The sequence below is a fragment of the Homarus americanus genome, unplaced genomic scaffold (genome assembly GCF_018991925.1).
Source record: "Homarus americanus isolate GMGI-L3 unplaced genomic scaffold, GMGI_Hamer_2.0 scaffold30535, whole genome shotgun sequence".
In the NCBI taxonomy this organism is placed as follows: Eukaryota; Metazoa; Arthropoda; class Malacostraca; order Decapoda; family Nephropidae; genus Homarus; species Homarus americanus.
In genome coordinates, this window is record NW_024732440.1 from 10621164 (window position 1) to 10640379 (window position 19216).

Consider the following 19216-nt stretch of genomic DNA (forward strand, 5'->3'; position numbering starts at 1 on the left):
TACATTGATTGACAGATAGTGTTGTGAAGAATATTTTTTTTTTTATTAACTGAAGATATTTGTTTTAGCTCATAAAATTCATACAAATTACCCGGCCAGAATATAATTTACATTGCTGGAATTCTTGCAATTTGATGATCATTTTGAATATAAACATCATAGATTTTGCATTAGATATACAAATTTTAGATCTAATGTAAGCATTTTGTTTACTCTGAGTAAATATGTTATCTTTTGTGCAAAATATATTGACAGTTATATTCAAAATATTCCTGGTCTTATATGAATCCACAATGTCAATTATATTATCCTAACAGTGGTTTTCCCCCAAAAATTTCTAAGAGAGGGAAGAGCCAGTGAGTGTAGTGTGAGAAGAGGGGGAGGGAGTTGAGTTCATTATTTGAATGGACATTAACTTGGCGACTGTATTTCTCTATTTCTCTTAAGTATTAATTGTGTGCATGTACCATCATAAAATTAAGATGTTATTTTTACTACAACGTAGGTATTGTGTCGGAAAAAGTGGAGTTTGGGGGTCAGCCGATCTCTATTTCAATTACAGTAATCCCATATGTTATGTTGTTCACTTTTCGCGTTTCTCACTTTCCGCGGTACCCCGTGGGTTGAATTAACCGCGTAAAGTGAGGGTTGACTGTATAATGCAAATGGTGCTGTTACAGCCTTATTGGATTCATTAACCCGTGGCTGCAGTAGAGTCGTGCATTGGATGATACTGTACTTACTGTTGCTTGATGGTGACAACTGAAGAACAACTCACCTTCAGTAATGGGTTAAAATTACACTTAATTTACACTTATTTACCATAATTAGGTGAATCAGTTTATGTAAGCTGATTATATATAGTGTTCCACATTTCAAAATAAGTATCGGTAATACTTTATAAGGCAATTTTTTAGGTTAATTATAAATAGGGAGGTATTATGAAACATTGACGTATGTAATGAATGTAGGTTGTTTGTGGCACGGATGTTTAGTTTGGGCCAAGGTGGTTAGGACCTAACCTAACCTAACCATGGCCCAAATTTCCATTCACTGTATGTAATATTGTTGACTGTGGAGTAGAATTTATTAGCTATAAGGTCTTAAGGTCTTTAATAAGGTGGAATTAAGTACTATGTGTAACCTTTACTTACAGCCAAAGCCAAGCACCTGCAGTTTGTATCTGGCGTGAACTTCATCACCTACTGGACGGCTTCAGCCATTTGGGATTATATCTTGTTTATGGTTCCTTGTTGTTTTTGTCTTCTGTGTCTGTTTGTAAGTATTGTTATCTTTATTATTATTATTGTTATTAATAGTATTATTATAACTGTATTATTATTACTCATTACTAGGATTATGATATGTATTACTTTATTATTATTATTATTTTTATTTAGTATTTTTATCTTTATATTATTATTATTTTATTGTTATTGTTATTCAATAGGGTGTATCGGCAGTAAGGAGAACTGTGGTTGCTTTTGAAAACACCAGTGTTTGTAAAATGTTGGTAGCTTAAAAAGAATATAAACATTGTCTTAGTTTCCATCCTCCCATTAACATTTCATTAATTTTGGCTTCATACAATTTGCAGGCATTTTTTAAGGTCTTATACTGGACTCTAAAATAGCCCTTGATAAAATTATCAAGAACACTGGAGGTATCCTACACTGGCCTCCTTCCCTTGGCATGGCTACCTCTAGTGGGTGGTCATTAGGTAAATAAGGTTAGACCCATCGTTGTCTTCTATCTCTATTCCTTGTCATGTTTCAGACTGTGCTCGAGTATGTATGTATGTATGTATGTACAGTAAAGAGGATATTTATGATAATATGTCTTTTATACAGCTGTTTGGCCTGAAGGGGCTGAGTGAAGGAGAGCAGCTGGCAAGAATCATGCTGGTATTCGTACACTACGCCTGGGTCACTCTGCCACTGATGTACCTCTGCTCCTTTCTCTTCACTGTGCCTTCTGCAGGATTCACCAGGATGATTATCATAAATATTATTTCTGGTATACATCACCCTTTTGACAGTATCTGTGTATCACTAGCAAATAGAGACTGAAGCTTTCATTATACAATACAGTACTTACAGCTGAATCGTCCTCATCACAGCCACCCAGTTTTTTCTTATCCATTTTTCCCCCTTTTACTACAACTATTTTAAAGATTCATTTTGCCTGTAAGTATTGTAATGATGTCACATATCTTTACATATTACCCAGTTACCTTTTTTAAAAATTTCATTCTCTAGAAGTGTGTTAAGTTAAGGTCACAAGCCTTAGCGAGCAACTTGTGATTTACCAGCACCTGTGTTGGCCATCCTGATGTATGAGTTTCTGAAGTAGAAACATAGTATTCATATGGAGAAACTCTTTACAGTACCAAAAAAAAAAAAAGGGTCCCATAAGAGATTGCATGTTAATGGCAGTTTTTTTGAAGAGATCACCAGTATATCAGGGGGAAACCTTTACAGGGTGTACATGACTGATTACCCTGATTAAAGCATGGGTCTACCACTGTTTTTAGGGTAATAATTTATGGATACCCTGTATTATTAGGTTCGAGGTGCAACTGGATTAGAATTTATTTTTAAAACAACCTTCCACTATTATCTAACCATCAAATAAATACACTGTCAATTTATATTAATTCCCCCAGATCTTGATTATCAAAGGGGATTTCAGGATTCAGCTCTTTAATAGTTCTGCATTTATGTTCTCTCAGGTAGAATTAACAAAATATTCTTCTTGTGCATAAATAGTTGGACCTGAGTTGTTAAGAGGATCTTCCTCTCTTGTTTTATATATGTTCTGATAATTGTCATAAATGATAATAAAATACTGTATTACTTTTGGCAGGAATGGCTACCGTCATCACAGTAACCATCCTCCGTATACCAGACCTGGAGCTTGGCCACGTAGCTGATATGCTTGACTGGATATTTCTGCTTTTCCCATCTTATGCCATGGCTGCTGCCATTACTGATGTCTACAGTAATTATAGATCTACAGAAATCTGCAAGCGTTCTACTGTTAGCTTAATATGTACACTGGGGATTGCTCCCAACCCATGTTGTAGGGGTAAGTTATTTTGTTGGTCTTATATATTAGTTCTACTGTCAATAGGAACTGGTGAACTATCAGTTTCTCATGGACATAGTCCTTGGGTTTTCTGTTGTATATTTCTATAATATATTCTTAATGCATTTTGCCTCCTGGAATGAAATATAGTAAGACTGATCCTACAGTGATTTTTTTCATGTTGACAACTGTTACTAAAACTTTTACTTTTACTTTTATCCTCTTCACCAATTGATCAGCTCGTTAGCACCTTGGGTGATCGGTCAGGGCTCTGTTATGCACTGTTGGCAAGTACTGGGCATGCACCGGCTCCTGAATGTACCTGAACCTGCTTCAGTGTTGGTCAAGTATGGTCTTGAAAGATCTCTCACTCGGTGCCGTCACAACACTTTCTGGTAGATTGCTCCAAGAGTTCATAACTCTTACTCCGAAAAAGTTTGCCCTCACAGTTTTCTGGACCTGCGGCTTCTTCAATCTTGAGCTGTGACCCCTTGTGGGGCGAGCGTCCGCCAGCTCCAAGTAAGGTCACTCCACTGAGTAATGCCCCTTGAGATGCTTATACACCTCAATTAGGTTGCCCATTGCCCATCTGTAGTATAAGCTAGGCAAGTTCAGGCGCTCCAATCTCTCAGGGTAGTTGAAGTGCCGAAGTGCAGGCACCAGTCTGGTGGCCCTCCTTTGAACATTTTCAACCAACTGACAGTCCCTAGCATATCTCGGGGACCAGACGGGGTGACAGTACTCCAGATGGGGAAGCACTTCACACTTGAAGATCGTTACGAGGGACGAACCATCTAGATATCTGAACGACCTTCTTATAAGACCCAATAATTTATTTGCCCAATTTACCTTCTTCTCGCAATGGCCCGAGAACTTCAGCTCATTGGCAACATACACACCTAGGTCCTTCTCACATTCAGTCTCAAATAGTGCAGTTTCTTTATCCCGTTGGGACATATGACACGCCTCCTTACCGTTGGTACGCCCCAGGTGCATCCTCTTACACTTCGTGACATTGAATCTCAGCAGCCATTCCTTCGACCATTCTTGGAGATCACAGAGGTCCTTCTGCAGCTTTTCACAGTCAGCTTGGTTCTTGATTTCCCGAAATAACTTGGCGTCATCGGCAAACATTTGTATGGAGGAGTGTACTGGCGTCAGATGATTTCGTGCCATTAATCACCACACACTGCTTGCGGTCATGTAGAAAGTCTTTTATCCACGCTAGGACATTTCCCCGAATTCCGAACCCTTCCAGTTTGATTTTCACCCTTTCGTGGGATACTCTGTCGAAAGCCTTGGCAAAATCTAGGTATATATTGTTGATATTACCACCGCATTCCAGAATATGGATCCAAATATCCAATATCTTGAGCAATTGTGTTAACCAGGAACGCCCCGGCATAAAACCGTGTTGGCAATTCTTTACAAAAATGTTTCGTAGTAGATGTTCCATCGCGGCATCTCTGATAATACTCTCAAGTACTTTACATATTATGCTGGTCAGGCTCACCGATCAATAGTTGCTCGTGGAGTGACGATCGCCCTTCTTGAAGATAGGACTCACATAAGCCACTTTCCATTCACTGGGGACCATTTGTTCATCCAGGCATTTACAAAACAGGATCTTCAGGGGCTCAGCAAGCTCGTTGCACAACTCTCTTAGCACTCTGGGATGCACCATGTCAGGGCTGGGACTCTTATGGACCTTTAGCCTTGACAGTTTATTTCTAATACCCTCTTCTGTGAACACAATGTGGGTCAGTGCTGTGTCGAATTGTCTGTCCTCAACTCAGGAAGATTAATCGCATCCTCTGTTGTGAACACCGAGGAAAAGAAGCTGTTCAATGCCTCAGCTTTATCCTGGTCAGAATCTGTATAACTACCATCTTCAGCCTCAAGTCTGATACTCTTACTTGCATTTTTAATTTCGACTTTGCATAGCGGTAAAACGCCTTTGGGTTAGACTTGACCTCGCTTGCAACCAGCCTCTGGAACTCCTTTTCAGCCCTTCTACACTCTATCTTTGCTTGGTTTCTGGCTCTTGCATACATCCTCCTGTCCTGCTCATCATTTGACCCAACTCACGTCTTGAATTTTTTAGTTTTCTTCTTAACTTTGTCGACCGCCGCATGGTTCATGTGTAGGGATCCCCTCATATTCCTAGAGGCACTGGGTTTGGCCTTGGGTATATATTTATCGATCAAATGGGTCACCTTACTAGTTATGATATTCAGCATAGTGTCTGCGTTCTTGTGCCTTAATGAGTCAGGCCAGTTGATACCCCTCATCTCTTCCCTCATCCCATTGTAATTTCCCTTGTAATATTTGCACCTTGGCCTGGCCTTATCTTGAACTAGGTAACAGTTAAATCTGATTAACAACACTATATGGTGACTGGTGCCAACTGGGGCATGGTGTTCCAGTTTGGCCACCATACCCTCCTCGTTTGTTATGATGAGGTCTAGTGGCTTGGGTGTTTGCTCCCCTCTGTAATGTGTCGAGTCTCGAACATGTTGGAACAGAAAATTATCTCTCAGAGTTTCTACAAAAAGAGTAGCAGGGTTATTCAAGTCATTCGGGGTGGACTCGTTTCTCCAGTCGATGTCGCCATAGTTAAAGGAGGTGGCTAGGGTTGAGCATCGCTGTGTTGTTTATTAAGGCTCTTAAGTTCCTTTGATTTAGTGGGCCACAGTTTGGGGATTTGTAGATACACCCGACAATAAGTAAGTCCCCTCGCTTTAATTTAATTTTACACCACTTGGACTCTTCAAAAACATCCTCTCCCTGTATCCTCTCCTGGCTGGCATAAGGTCTGGCCTAGCATAGACAATCACACCCTTCTTACAAGTTTCTTGAGAAAGGTTCGTAAATGAGTCATAGACCTTATTACTGAACTCACATTCTTCTGGGTCGATTCTCCTGTTCTTGTACAACAGTTCTACAACTCCTACTATATCTGGTTGGTGCACCTTCAGTAGTGTTTCAAACTCTTCTCTCTTATCAAGGAACGTGTCAGTATTAGTGTACATGACATTCAAGGCAGAATTTGTTCTTGGTAGGGTCTCTGCTCTCATTAGTAACCCCCCCCCCCCCATTCTCAGAAGCTGCAGCATTTGCTAAGTACACTGTATTTTGCAGGGTGTAGTTAGAAATGTCATTGTTTACACAGCGCTCGCCTCCGCCTCCTCCCGGCTGGTAGGCGGAGCTGGTGCCACCTCCCGTGTGGGGGGTAGAGCGGGTGGATGGTGCGCTGCTGCCCCCTGGCTCTGTGTCAAACTAGAATAATCTAATTGACATACCTTCCAGAATCAATGAATGAGTTAGGATAAAATTTAAAGTAATTTAATGTATTCATTTTGTTATGTAAGTCTAGTACTATATGAGTAAGTGTGTATGGAGTCATTTTATCTTTTATTTCCTGTCTTGGAGTTTGTTTGGTTCTTTCTTATTTTCCATATAATGTACTGTACAGTATATTAGTGACTCTCCTGATTAAGTGTGTATATATATATATATATATATATATATATATATATATATATATATATATATATATATATATATATATATATATACATACATACATACATACATACATACATACATACATACATACATACATACATACATACATACATACATACATACATACATACATACATACACATACATATACATACATACATACATACATACTGCCATACATACATACATACATACATACATACATACATACATACATACATACATACATACATACATACATACATACATATACATACACATTTACATACATACATACATACATACATACATACATACATACATACATACATACATACATACATACATACATACATACATACATACATACATACATACATACATACACACATGCACATACATACATACATACATACATATACATACATACATACATACACATACATACATACATACATACATACATACATACATACATACACATACATACATATACATACATATATATATATATATATATATATATATATATATATAGGATTGATTAAAATAGACACCGGGCTGAGCCCAAACTCCACTTTTTCAGACACACAAATGCGTTGTAGTAAAATAACTGTAATTTTATGATGGTATGCACACACAATTAATAATTAAGAGAATCATCAATAATATTAGGTTTTTTAACACTTACATTAGTAGAAAAGATGGCTGGGCACACGGGGATGGGGGGTTGGTTCCGAGGCAGAGGGCAGATTATTGGCCTTCACCTGTATCACTTGTATCAATTGTATCACTATCCACCACAGAGGCTTGCAGGGCCTCTTTGTCAAACCCCTCAAAGTCCATATAAGTCCATATCCTCACTATCGTTATCACTATCACTGACTTGGGCCGTCTGTGGTGGGTGGCGGGTGAAGAACTCGGTAATGTTTTGATGACTGGGCGACCTTGTGCGCACCCTGCTCGCGCTGCTCTCCGCGTAAAAGGGTACACACACCGCGGAAAGTGAGCAACTACTCACAGACATTCTTGGGTATATCCAGGGTGTCATCCGCGAATAATAGAGGACTGCGAAATAAAAATCCACGCACTTGGGGGCCCCTGTATTTCATTTGAAGACCTAACCCATATATGTTTCCTTTCTTATGTTGGTGATAAGCAAGAGTATTATTTTTTATTCCTTTTATCTTACAGAAGCTGACAATTGTGGCAGTTTTGGTTGTGTCGACTGGAATGAAGATTTTCTGTCCTGGGAGAAGCTCGGTATTGGCAGAATGTTAGTGTTTATGGGAGTGGAAGGAATATTGTTCTACATTTTGATAGCCTTAACTGAGCTGAAGGTGTTCCAAACAATCAGATACTCACTGTCTCGAATATGGCATAAAGTGGCCATTAAACCCTGGAGAGGTGAGTGTTTGTTTTCTTGAGGGTGTTCCTGAGGGGGTTCCTGAGGGTGTCAAGGGATGAAAAGAAATCTGCTCATACTCTCATACTGTGGATATATTAATATAACCCTTCGATGCCCACCATTATTATTATAATGTACAATTTATACAAAGTACTGTACATATTACACAGTGTTCATCCCATGACACCTCCCACAATTATCTGAAAATTAAAAAAAAAAATCCACAACTATGCAATTTTGAGTGCCATCTTTTGACACCTCCCACAGTACTGTGTACTGTCACTAGAGAAGGCAGAGAGGCAGCATACCGGCTGGGGGGGGGGGGCTGCATTACTATGGCAAACGTTGAGACCAGGAAGCTAAGATCCCTGAGATTGGGACACAGTGTGTACACTATCATGTAGGGTCAAATTATGCACAATACTGTATACAGTACTACTGTATATGAAAAAGTCAGGCTTTTTAACCCAAATATCACAGGTCAAACTGTGCACAAGATAGGTATATACATGAGTATATACAATATGGTATACTGTTTTTCCTGTCAGCCATGAGCCTTAGTGTAGGTGTCCATAGGCATAGAGTATTAATACATGAAACCTCATGAAGGCGAGGGTTTAATGTAGTGTGTTGTGATGTTATCTATAGATGTTGAGCTAGAAGGTGACTCAATGAATCCAGAAGATGAAGACGTGAAGGCTGAGCGTCTACGGATACGTGACACTCCTTTGGATCAACTTCAAGAGACAGAGAAGCTAATATTTAGGTGAGTGCAACTAAATCCAGCACTGAAAACTTGACAAATGATTCTTCATGTACTTTGTAGGAGACTGGATGGCCATTTTGTAGCCAACACTTGCAAACATGTACTGTCAATAAATTAAGTATCGACCATCCCAAGGTCGATGAAATAAAAAATAAGCGATGACAACCAACTGACTTCAGTAACCACAGGTACAGGTACCTCTTGTATTGTGCGCGTTTTTTTTGCCCGTTGTTGAATTAACACGAGGTCCAAAATCCCCCCAAAATATTTAATTTACACGTTTTGTTCACAATAACACGCATAAGATGTACAATAAGTTGTAAGTGTATATAAACAAGCGGGCTGTGTACAAGCAGGTTGTATAAACGGGGCTGATGCACACTCCCGTCTTGCCTCAGACGCCTCTCTCACTCACGTTTTTTTTTTTGCACGAAATTTGATTTACAATACCTCTTCAATAACGTAACCCTCGTGTAAATCGAGAAGTACCTGTATATGTTTACAAGTTTCACACGATGTTTCATATTGTGAAGCACAACAAGGTGGTCGATACTTTTTTATTGCCTGTACATACACACTGACACTCCCTCCATGCCCACATGAAGGGAGCTCAGTTCATATTTTAAAACTTTGTAGAGTATACAGTGGTCCCTCGGTTAACGAACACAATTCGTTCCAGAAGGTTGTTCGTTAACCGAAAATTTTGTAACCGAAACCATTGTTTCAATGGGATTTTGGGTAATTGGTTCCAGCTCACCGAAAATTACATGCAATCTAAAAATAAATGCAGTAAAGTGCATTTACTTTGAGGTGTGTATGTTGAAGGCTCCTGGTTGATGATGATGATGATGGGAATTAGAAGTGGTGGTGGAGAAGAAGGGAGAAGAGAAGGAAGTGGGGTGGAAGAGAAATCACCCCATGCTTCATGCTGTCATTTCACCCATAAAATTTTAAGTTCACTAGGTGTAATTCAAGATTATTTTCTTTAAATCAACACTGCACTGCACTATATATTGTCAATATGTAAAATAAAATTCAGAATGACCAATAATTGTACTGTAAAAACATAAAAAATAGTTTATGTTCAAGAGAGTCTCAAGCAAGATGTCACCACTACTGACCAGAGATACAAACTGACTCCTGTTTGGTGAGTTGAGTGGCTGTTTGGCACACCAAAAACTAGTTTCCTGTACTTCAATTATGTTAAATAATTGTTAAAATTACTAAAATTTTTAATATAAAACTTGGAAAATTATTGAATAGTACAACCTTCTTGATATTTACTCAAATGGGAACGAATTTAAGCCCAAGAACCGATTACTGTATCGGCGGACTAATATTCCAGCTGGTGAGCAAGCGAAAACATGTTGAGAGGAATTCGTAAGGAATTCGTTAACCGAATTTTTTTCGTTAACCGAATTGAATATTCTTCTGGAAGGTAATTCGTGAACCGAAATTTCATTAACCGAGGGACCACTGTACAGTAAAGCCTCAAATAACAACAGTAATGTGTCCTCCAATATTGCAGTGTAAGGTGAATCGTCGTATAATGGATCATTAATTACCATTAAAATAAAGCAATAGTAATGAGACGCCTTCCCTAGTCTGACCTTTTCATATATGTTGTGTGGCTTTTTACCCTCTTTTCTCCCCAAATGGAAAATGAATGAAAAATGAAATCTATATTCTTTAAATCATGGTTATTAATGCACCTTATACAATAAAAGTCAATACTAATATGTAGTCGCACAAGAGGAGAGGGGACGCCGTTGTTGTTGTTACACCTGTTCTACCACCTGAAACTGAAGAAGATAAGACCCTTGTTGTAGCTATAGTAAAATTAATGTAAAAAAATATATATATTTTAATAAATGTTATTTAATGTATGTACAGTAAAAGTAACCACTGATAGTAAAGAAGAAAAGTGAGACCAATAGCAGAAGGCCAACGTATGAACATCTGCACTCGTGGAAACACGGCGTCCTTTCTCTTATGTACAAAAAATTCATTATTGTTTATTACTGAAAGTCTATTTGATTGAATTAATGTTTATGTGTGCGGAATGAACAATACAGGTCTTTATTAATATGTTAAATATTAAAACACGCAAGAGGACACGAGACGGCATTGTTTTTGTTAGTGTTTATACCTGTGACGATGGTTCTGCATATGAAACTGAAGAAAATAAGACCCTGGTTGAACCTGGAGTAAAATTAATGTAAAAAAGGAATATATATGTTTTAATTAATGTTATTTAATGTAAATAAATGGAACAATAGAAGTAGCTAACCACTAATGGCAAAGAAAAAACGAAATACGGATTGCGCAATGCCACCGTATGTAAGTGTGCACACGTGAAAACATAACGTCATTTCTCTACATAAGAATATGAAAACAACACTTATTACTGTTCATGTATGTTTTGATTAATGCTTATGAATGCAAAATAAAAATTCTACTCACCAATGGTGGTAAAGTCTAAAACATAAGGGCAGCCAATGTTGTTCTGTGAGGTTTTACTCAGATGACGAAGTTTCTAAGTCATCAGGTTCTCCATCTGAAGCTGTAGGTTCAACTCTGGCTGAAGCTGCAGCTTTCCATAAAGGTGTCATAGCTGTTGCTGAACCTGAAGCTGTTGCTGAAATTGTTACTGAACCTTTAGTTGTTGCTGAAGCTGCTGCTTATGCAAAATTTGATGGTGTAGCTGTACCTGAAGATGATGGTGTAGCTGAACCTGAAGTTGATGGTGTAGCTGTACCTGAAGGTGATGGTGTAGCTGAACCTGAAGTTGATGGTGTAGCTGTAGCTGAAGTTAATGGTGTAGCTGTAGCTGAAGTTGATGGTGTAGCTGTAGCTGAAGTTGATGGTGTAGCTGTACCTGAAGATGATGGTGTAGCTGAACCTGAAGTTGATGGTGTAGCTGTACCTGAAGTTGATGGTGTAGCTGTACCTGAAGTTGATGGTGTAGCTGTACCTGAAGCGTACGCGTAGCCGAACCCGAAGCGATGGTGAAGCCAGAAGCTGCCTGAAGTTGATGGGTAAAGCCAGAAGGAAGGATGGTGTAGCTGTACCCGCGAAGTTGATGGGTAGCTGGTACCCGAAGCGATGGTGTAGGTGTAGCTGAAGCGATGGTGTAGCTGTACCGAAGCGATGGCGTAGCTGTACCCGAAGTTGATGGTGTAGCTGCACCTGAAGCTGATGGTAGCTGTACCCGAAGTTGATGGTGAAGGTACCCGAAGTTGATGGTGTAGTTGTACCTGAAGTTAATGGTGTAGCTGGAACCCCAGCCGACGGCACCCGAAGCCGATGGTAGCTTAAACCCAGTTGATGGTGAAGCAATCGAAGCGATGGTGTAGCTGTACCCGAAGTTGATGGTGTAGCTGGTACCCGAAGCTGATGGTGTAGCTGTACCCGAAGTTGATGGTGCGGGGCCGCCCGAAGTTAATGGTGTAGCTGAACCCGAAGGATGGTAGCTGTACCTGAAGCTGATGGTGTAGTTGCACCCGAAGTTGATGGTGGCTGTACCTGAAGTTTATGGTGTAGCTGTAGCTGAAGTTGATGGTGTAGCTGTACCCGGAAATTGATGGTGTAGCTGTAGCCGAAGCTGATGGTGTAGCTGTAGCTGTACCTTGTGTTGATGGTGTAGCTGTATCTGGAAGTTGATGGTGTAGCGCTGTACCCGGAAGTTGATGGTGTAGCCGTACCCGGATAATGATGTAGCTGTAGCCGGCTGATGGTGAAGGTAAATTCCGGTTGATGGTAGCTGTACCCGAAGTTAATGGTGTAGCTGAACCCGAAGTTGATGGTGGAAGGTACCCGAAGTTGATGGTGTAGCTGTACCTGAAGGATGGTAGTTGCATGAAGTTGATGGAAGGTACCTGGTGCTGATGGTGTAGCTGAACCCGAAGTTGATGGTGTAGCTGTACCCGAAGTTGATGGTAGCGCTGTAGCTGAAGTTGATGGTGTAGCTGTACCCGAAGTTGATGGTGTGCTGTACTTGAAGTTGATGGTAGCTGTACCCGAAGCTGATGGTGTAGCTGTAGCGAAGCTGATGGCAGTGTAGCTGTACCCGAAGTTGATGGTAGCTGAACCTGAAGGATGGTGTAGCGGAACCCGAAGTTGATGGTGTAGCTACCTGAAGTTGATGGCGTACCCGAAGCGATGGGTGTACCTGATGGTGTGGCTGTAGCCGAAGTTGACAGGAAGCGTACCTGAAGATGATGGTGTAGCTGAACCCGAAGATGATGGTGAAGCAACCCGAAGTTGATGGTGTAGCTGTACCTGAAGTTGATGGTGTAGCTGTACCTGAAGCGATGGTGTAGCGAACCCGAAGTTGATGGTGTAGCTGAACCCGAAGCTGATGGTGCCGTACCTGGCACGCGAACCCGAAGTTGATGGTGAAGGTAGCTGAAGCCGATGGTTTAGCTGCACCCGAAGTTAATGGTAGCGAACTGAAGCGATGGTGTAGCTGTTCCGGGGAAGCGATGCGTAGCTGAACCTGTGCTGATGGTGTAGTTGTACCCGAAGTTAATGGTGTAGCGAACCTGAAGCGATGGTGTAGCTGAAGCTGAAGTTGATAGTTTAGCTGTACCTGAAGCGATGGAGCACCTGTAGCTGAAGTTAGCTGCGAAGCTGTACCCGAAGTTGATGTGCCAGCGAAGTTGATGGTGTAGCTGAAGGATGGTGTAGCTGTAGCCGAAGCTACGGTGCGCTGAAGCGATGGCAGCTGAAGCCGTTGATGGTGTAGCTATATACGAAAGCTGATGGTAGCCATAGCCGAAGCCGACGCTGAAGTTGATGGTGTAGCTGTAGCTTTGAAGCCGATGGTGTAGAAGCTGAAGTTGATGGCTGTACCCGTGCTGGCGCTGTAGCGAAGTTGATGCAGCTGTACCTGAAGCGATGGTGAAGGTACCCGGAAGGATGGTGTAGCTATAGCTTGTGCTGATGGTAGCTGTACCCGAAGTTGATGGTGTAGCTGTGGGCTGAAGTTGATGGTGTAGATATAGCTGAAGCTGATGGTGGCTGCATCCTGAAGTTGATGGTGCAGTCAGTTGATGGTGTAGCTGCACCCGAGGTTGGTGTAGCTGTAATGAAGCCGATGGTAGCTGGCACCCGAGTTGATGGCAGCTGTAACCTGAAGTTGGATGGTGTAGCTTGCACCTGGGACGGTAGTTTGAAGTTGATGGTGTAGCTGTAGTTTTGTAGGTTGGTGCTGGCAATTCGAAGTTGATGGTAGCTGGTAAATTGTTGATAGTGTACTGCACCTGAAGTTGATGGCGGCCGAGCGATGGTAGTTGCACCTGGTAGATATAGCTGAAGTTGATGGTGAAGCTGTACCCGAAGTTGATGTAGCTGTAGTTGATGGTAGCCATAGCTGAAGCTGCTGATGAGCAATCTGTAGCTGAAGCTGATGGCAATGAGTTTGACGGTGCAGGATTACAATGGCTGATTATGCAGCTGCACCCAGGCTGATTTTGTAGCTGTAATGGCTGACGGTGAGCCAGCTGAAATGAGCTGATGGCTGTAGCCAGCTGATGGGCTGCACCTGAAGTCGATGGTGTTCTCCTGGATGGTGAGCTGCATGCTGGTAGCTGCATTCGAAGTTGATGGTGCAGCTGTACCGAAGTTACGGTAGTTGCACCAGGTTGATGGTGTAGCCAGCCGAAGGATGGCGTAGCCAGCTGGTTGACGGTAAAGCCGTACCCGAAGCGATGGTAGCTGTACCCGAAGTTGATGGTAGCCAGTAGCTGTACCCGAAGTTGATGGTAGCGTAGCTGAAGTTGATGGCGGCTACCTTAGTTGATGGTGAAGGAACCTGGTTGATGGTGTAGCTGTACCCGAAGTTGATGGTAGTTGGTAGGCCGAAGTTGATGGCGTAGCTGTAGCCGAAGGATGGTGGCTGTAGCCGAAGTTGAAGTTGATGGTGTAGCTGTACCCAGGTTGACGCCGGTAGCTGAGCCTGGTAGCCGTAGCTGAAGCGTAGCTGTACCCGAAGTCGATGGTAGTTCTTAGTTGATGGTGAGCCAGGCCGGTTGTTGGTAGCTGCACCTGAAGTTGATGGTGTAGCTGTACCCGAAGTTGATGGTAGAATAGCTGAAGTTGATGGTGTAGCTAGAAGGAAGTTGATGCAGCGAAGCTGAAGTTGATGGTGGCCAGCGAAGTTGATGGTAGCTGTACCCAGCTGATGGTGTAGTCAGAGCCGAAGTTGATGGCGTAGCTGTACCTGAAGTTGATGGTGTAGCCGTAGTTGAAGTTGATGGTGAAGCACCGAAGCGATGCTTTCGTAGCTGAACCCGAAGTTGACAGTAGCTGTTGATGGTGGCTGTACCTGAAGCGATGGTAGCTGTAGCTGAAGCTGATGGTAGCTGTAGCTGCAGTTGATGGTAGCTGTAGCTGAAGCTGAAGTTGATGCTGCGAAGGTACCCGAAGTTGATGGTAAATAAATCTTTAGGTTGCAGGCTGGCTGGATGGTAGCCAGAAGCCGAAGCCGATGGTATTGCAGCCGGTTTATTGATGGCGTAGCTGGCACCCGAAGTTGATGGTAGCTGTACCGAAGTTGATGGTGCAGCTGTAGCCGTTGATGGTAATAGCTGAAGGATTAGGCTGGTAGCTTGAAGCGAAGCCGGATGGTGTAGCTGGTACCCGGTTGATGGTATGAGCCCGAAGTTGATGGTGTAGCTGTAATGGTTGGCTGCGTAGCTGTACCCGAAGTTGATGGTGTAGCGCCCCGAAGCGATGGTAGCTGTAGCGAAGCGATGGTAGCTGTAATGAAGCGATGGTGTAGCTGCAGGTGAAGGATGGTAGCTGAACATGAAGTTGATGGTGTAGCTGAACCTGAAGTTGATTGTGTAGCTGAACCTGAAGTTGATGGTGTAGCTGTACCTAAGGTTGATGGTGTTGCTGAACCTGAAGTTGATGGTGTACCTGTACCTGAAGTTGATGGTGTAGCTGAACCTGAAGTTAATGGTGTAGCTGAACCTGAAGTTGGTGGTGTAGCTGTTGCCTGAAGTTGATGTAGCTGTACCTGAAGTTGATGGTGTAGCTGTACCTGAAGTTGATGGTGTAGCTGTACCTGAAGTTGATGGTGTAGCTGAACCTGAAGTTGATGGTGTAGCTGTACCTGAAGTTGATGGTGTAGCTGAACCTGAAGTTGATGGTGTAGCTGTACCTGAAGTTGATGGTGTAGCTGTAGCTGAAGTTGATGGTGTAGCTGTACCTGAAGTTGATGGTTTAGGCCTTCGAATAATGAAACTGTCAGAAAAAAAACCTTGCTCAGCTGCTTTCTTATTCTCATTATACATCTTTATGTGAGGCTCATATGTGTTTTTCACATCCCTGTTAACTTTAATGCTTCGTTCTGTTAATGGATCCACTTCAGAAAATTTGTACATTGCTTGCTCGGTATAATATCCACAGACCTTTCACCTTTTTCATATCGTTTTAACACATCTAGCTTCTCTGCTAAGCTTATACACTTTCTTTTAGCTTTTGAACCAGCACCTGAACTTGCCTAGCTTATACTACAGACGGGCAAGGGGCGATCTAATTGAGGTGTATAAGCATCTCAAGGGGCACTACTCAGTCGAGTGTCCTTACTTGGAGGTAGCAGACGCTCGCCCCACAAGGGGTCACAGCTCAAGATTGAAGAAGCCGCAAGTTCAGAAAACTGTGAGGTCAAACTTTTTCGGAGTGAGAGTTGTGAACTCTTGGAACAATCTACCAGAAAGTGCTGTGATGGCACCGAGTGTGACCTCTTTCAAGACCTGACTTGACCAACACTGGAGCTGGTTCGGGTACATTCAGGAGCCGGTGCTTGCCCAGTACTTGCCAACAGTGTGTAACAGAGACGTGACCGATCGCCCAAGCGGCTAACGAGCCGATCAGTGGTGAAGAGGATAAAAGTAAAGTATAAGTACTACCATCACTTGCTCTCTTGCTCATGTGTGACAACAAAGGGCTCGCCAAGCTGCGACTGTTTATTCTCACAAGTTTTGCAGCTTCCGTGCGCAAGGTTTTGTTTTATATTTTACTCTATTTTCCTCGTCAATACGAATAAAATTATGGTGTAAATTGAATTGGGTCCTAAATTAAATATGAATAATTTTTAGCAGAACTATTGCAGGTTGACAATCCCTTATCCGAAATCCTTGGGACCAGATGCATTTCGGTTTTTTGAATTTTTCGGTTTTCAGAATGGTTAGGTTAGGTTTTTTTTTTCAGGGATCAGCCCACCTGGGCACATGTCACTGACCCACATTGGGGCCTGGGGGCTAAAATATAATAATAATAATAATAATAATAATAATAATAATAATAATAATAATAATAATAATAGTTCATAGGTCTAGGTCGTGTTTCTCACTTTTGATCTTTTTTTCATTCTTGTATTTCTTTATTATTATTATTATTATTATTATTATTATTATTATTATTATTACAGTATTATTGTTATTATTATTATTATTGTTATCATTCTTATTTTATTTTTGTATATTTTTTATTAAAAATTTTATTTACTATTAATAATTATTATTATTACTGTATTATCATTATTATTATTATTATTATAATTATAATTATTATTACTATTACTATTACATTTTCACCCCCCAGGCCCCGATGTGGGTCAGTGACCTGTACCCGGGTGGGCAAAAAAAAATAAATAAAAAAAAAAAAAAAACTTTTTCCTCCACAAAAAAAACTTTTGGTTTTCAGAGCTTTTCGGTTTTTGGAATTTCGGATAAAGGGTTGTCAACCTGTGTTATCGGAGGCTTTCCTGGACTGAATAGCTAATAACACTTGTACTGTAGGATATGTTCCCCAGCCTGTATAACGTATCATGTCATACTATAAACACTTCATTACTTACCATTCATATTTTAAACAAAAGAAAGTTTATATTGTACATAATATTGTTCTACCCTATATATTATTGAAATTAAAAAGTGTTTTAACTTACTGGGAAGATATTGGAAGCATAATGTATTGTCTAATGGTAGACCCTGCTGCCATATGGCATCACAAAAATTGTGACCAAGTCCCAGGTTGCTGATCTGACTTTCTGCCTCATTTACACACAATTGCAGGGTTTCAATTGTTTCTCTTACTTTGACAACACAACATACATACAGTAGGCTCTCGCCAATAACGACTTCCACAATAACGTTTTCGACAATAACGGTAAGTTACAATAGATACCCATTTTCGATAATAGCGTCTGGATTCTCTTGAATAACGGAGATTTCGCGGGAAGCGTCCGAGCGCATCAATGATAGCATTTGTTTGCCGCCATGTTGATGACATAGTTGTCCGCTCCACCTCACTCTCACTCTCACACACGCTCGGTGGAATACAGCGCTGCGCCCACGTGTGAGATTTTCGCCACTATAATCAGTGGTTGTTAGGGTCGGTGATCAATAATGACTTCCGCATTTTTGCCTGTGGGGGCTAGGGGAGGTGGTGGAGGGAGTGATTTGCCAACTGAATGCCCGGGAACTTTTAAAGTGAGGAAATTGAACTGTCCTGAGTCTACAGTGCGAAATTTTAAGAGGAACTTAGTGGAGACGAAGAAGAGTATTGCGCTGGCTAAAAATATTTCGGTAGTGATGGAAATGCGAGGTGAGCTATGAATGATAAAGGCGATAAAAACAGGTTGTTAGTGATAACAGAGCATTTTCTTGTGAAATGGTTAGCTTGTAGAATGAAAGACAGTGCAAGTGTTAGCTGCCCTCAGATACAGAACAACCATCACACCAAGCACCTCAAAAACTAAGTGTTATATTACTCAAACTCTTTATTTTGATGATTGAATAACAATTCTTTTTATTTCAGCTAACAAAAAGTGTTAGGAGGGCTTCTAAGGGGGAAAAATGGGTGAAATTCTTGGGGCGGCGGCACCAATAAACCCTTTTTACATGTATTTTAATGTCACACAAATAACGTTTTCGCTAATAACGGTGTTTTTCAGGCACCTATTAGACGTTATTGGTGAGAGACTACTGTACTGTATATTGTTTCTAACTATTGATCTTTTTTTTTCTTTCTTTTATATTTATGGTCCTTTATTATTATTATTATTATTATTATTATTATTATTATTATTATTATTATTATTACAGTGGTCCCTCGGTTAACGAGCACAATCTGTTCCAGCAGGTTGCTCGTTAACCGAAAATCTTGTTAACCGAAACCATTGTTTCATTGGGTTTTTGGGTAATTGGTTCCAGCTCACCAAAAATTGCCTAAATTCAACAAAAAAGGTAGGAAAGTACACTTACTTTGAGGTGTGTATGTAGAAGGCTCCTGGATGATGATGATGATGTGAATTTGAAGTGGGAGGTGGAGGAGGAGAAGGGAGAAGAGAAGGAAGTGGAGGAGAAGCATTTTACTGCTTCTTGGAAGGTGAGTCACCTTCCATGAAAATGTCAGGAACCTCTGGACTGAAATTT

At 41.1% G+C, this 19216-nt stretch overlaps 1 protein-coding gene across 1 annotated transcript in view; it reads left to right on the forward strand.

Annotated features, from left to right (window-relative positions):
* LOC121868674 (phospholipid-transporting ATPase ABCA3-like) overlaps window positions 1-19216 on the forward strand; it is a 132796-nt gene that overhangs the window by 92058 nt on the left and 21522 nt on the right. The window contains exons 29-33 of the mRNA XM_042369511.1: window positions 1157-1278; window positions 1851-2016; window positions 2866-3087; window positions 7789-8001; window positions 8651-8768. Of these exons, the coding sequence (XP_042225445.1) occupies window positions 1157-1278; window positions 1851-2016; window positions 2866-3087; window positions 7789-8001; window positions 8651-8768 (841 nt within the window). The remainder of the gene's footprint in view (window positions 1-1156; window positions 1279-1850; window positions 2017-2865; window positions 3088-7788; window positions 8002-8650; window positions 8769-19216) is intronic.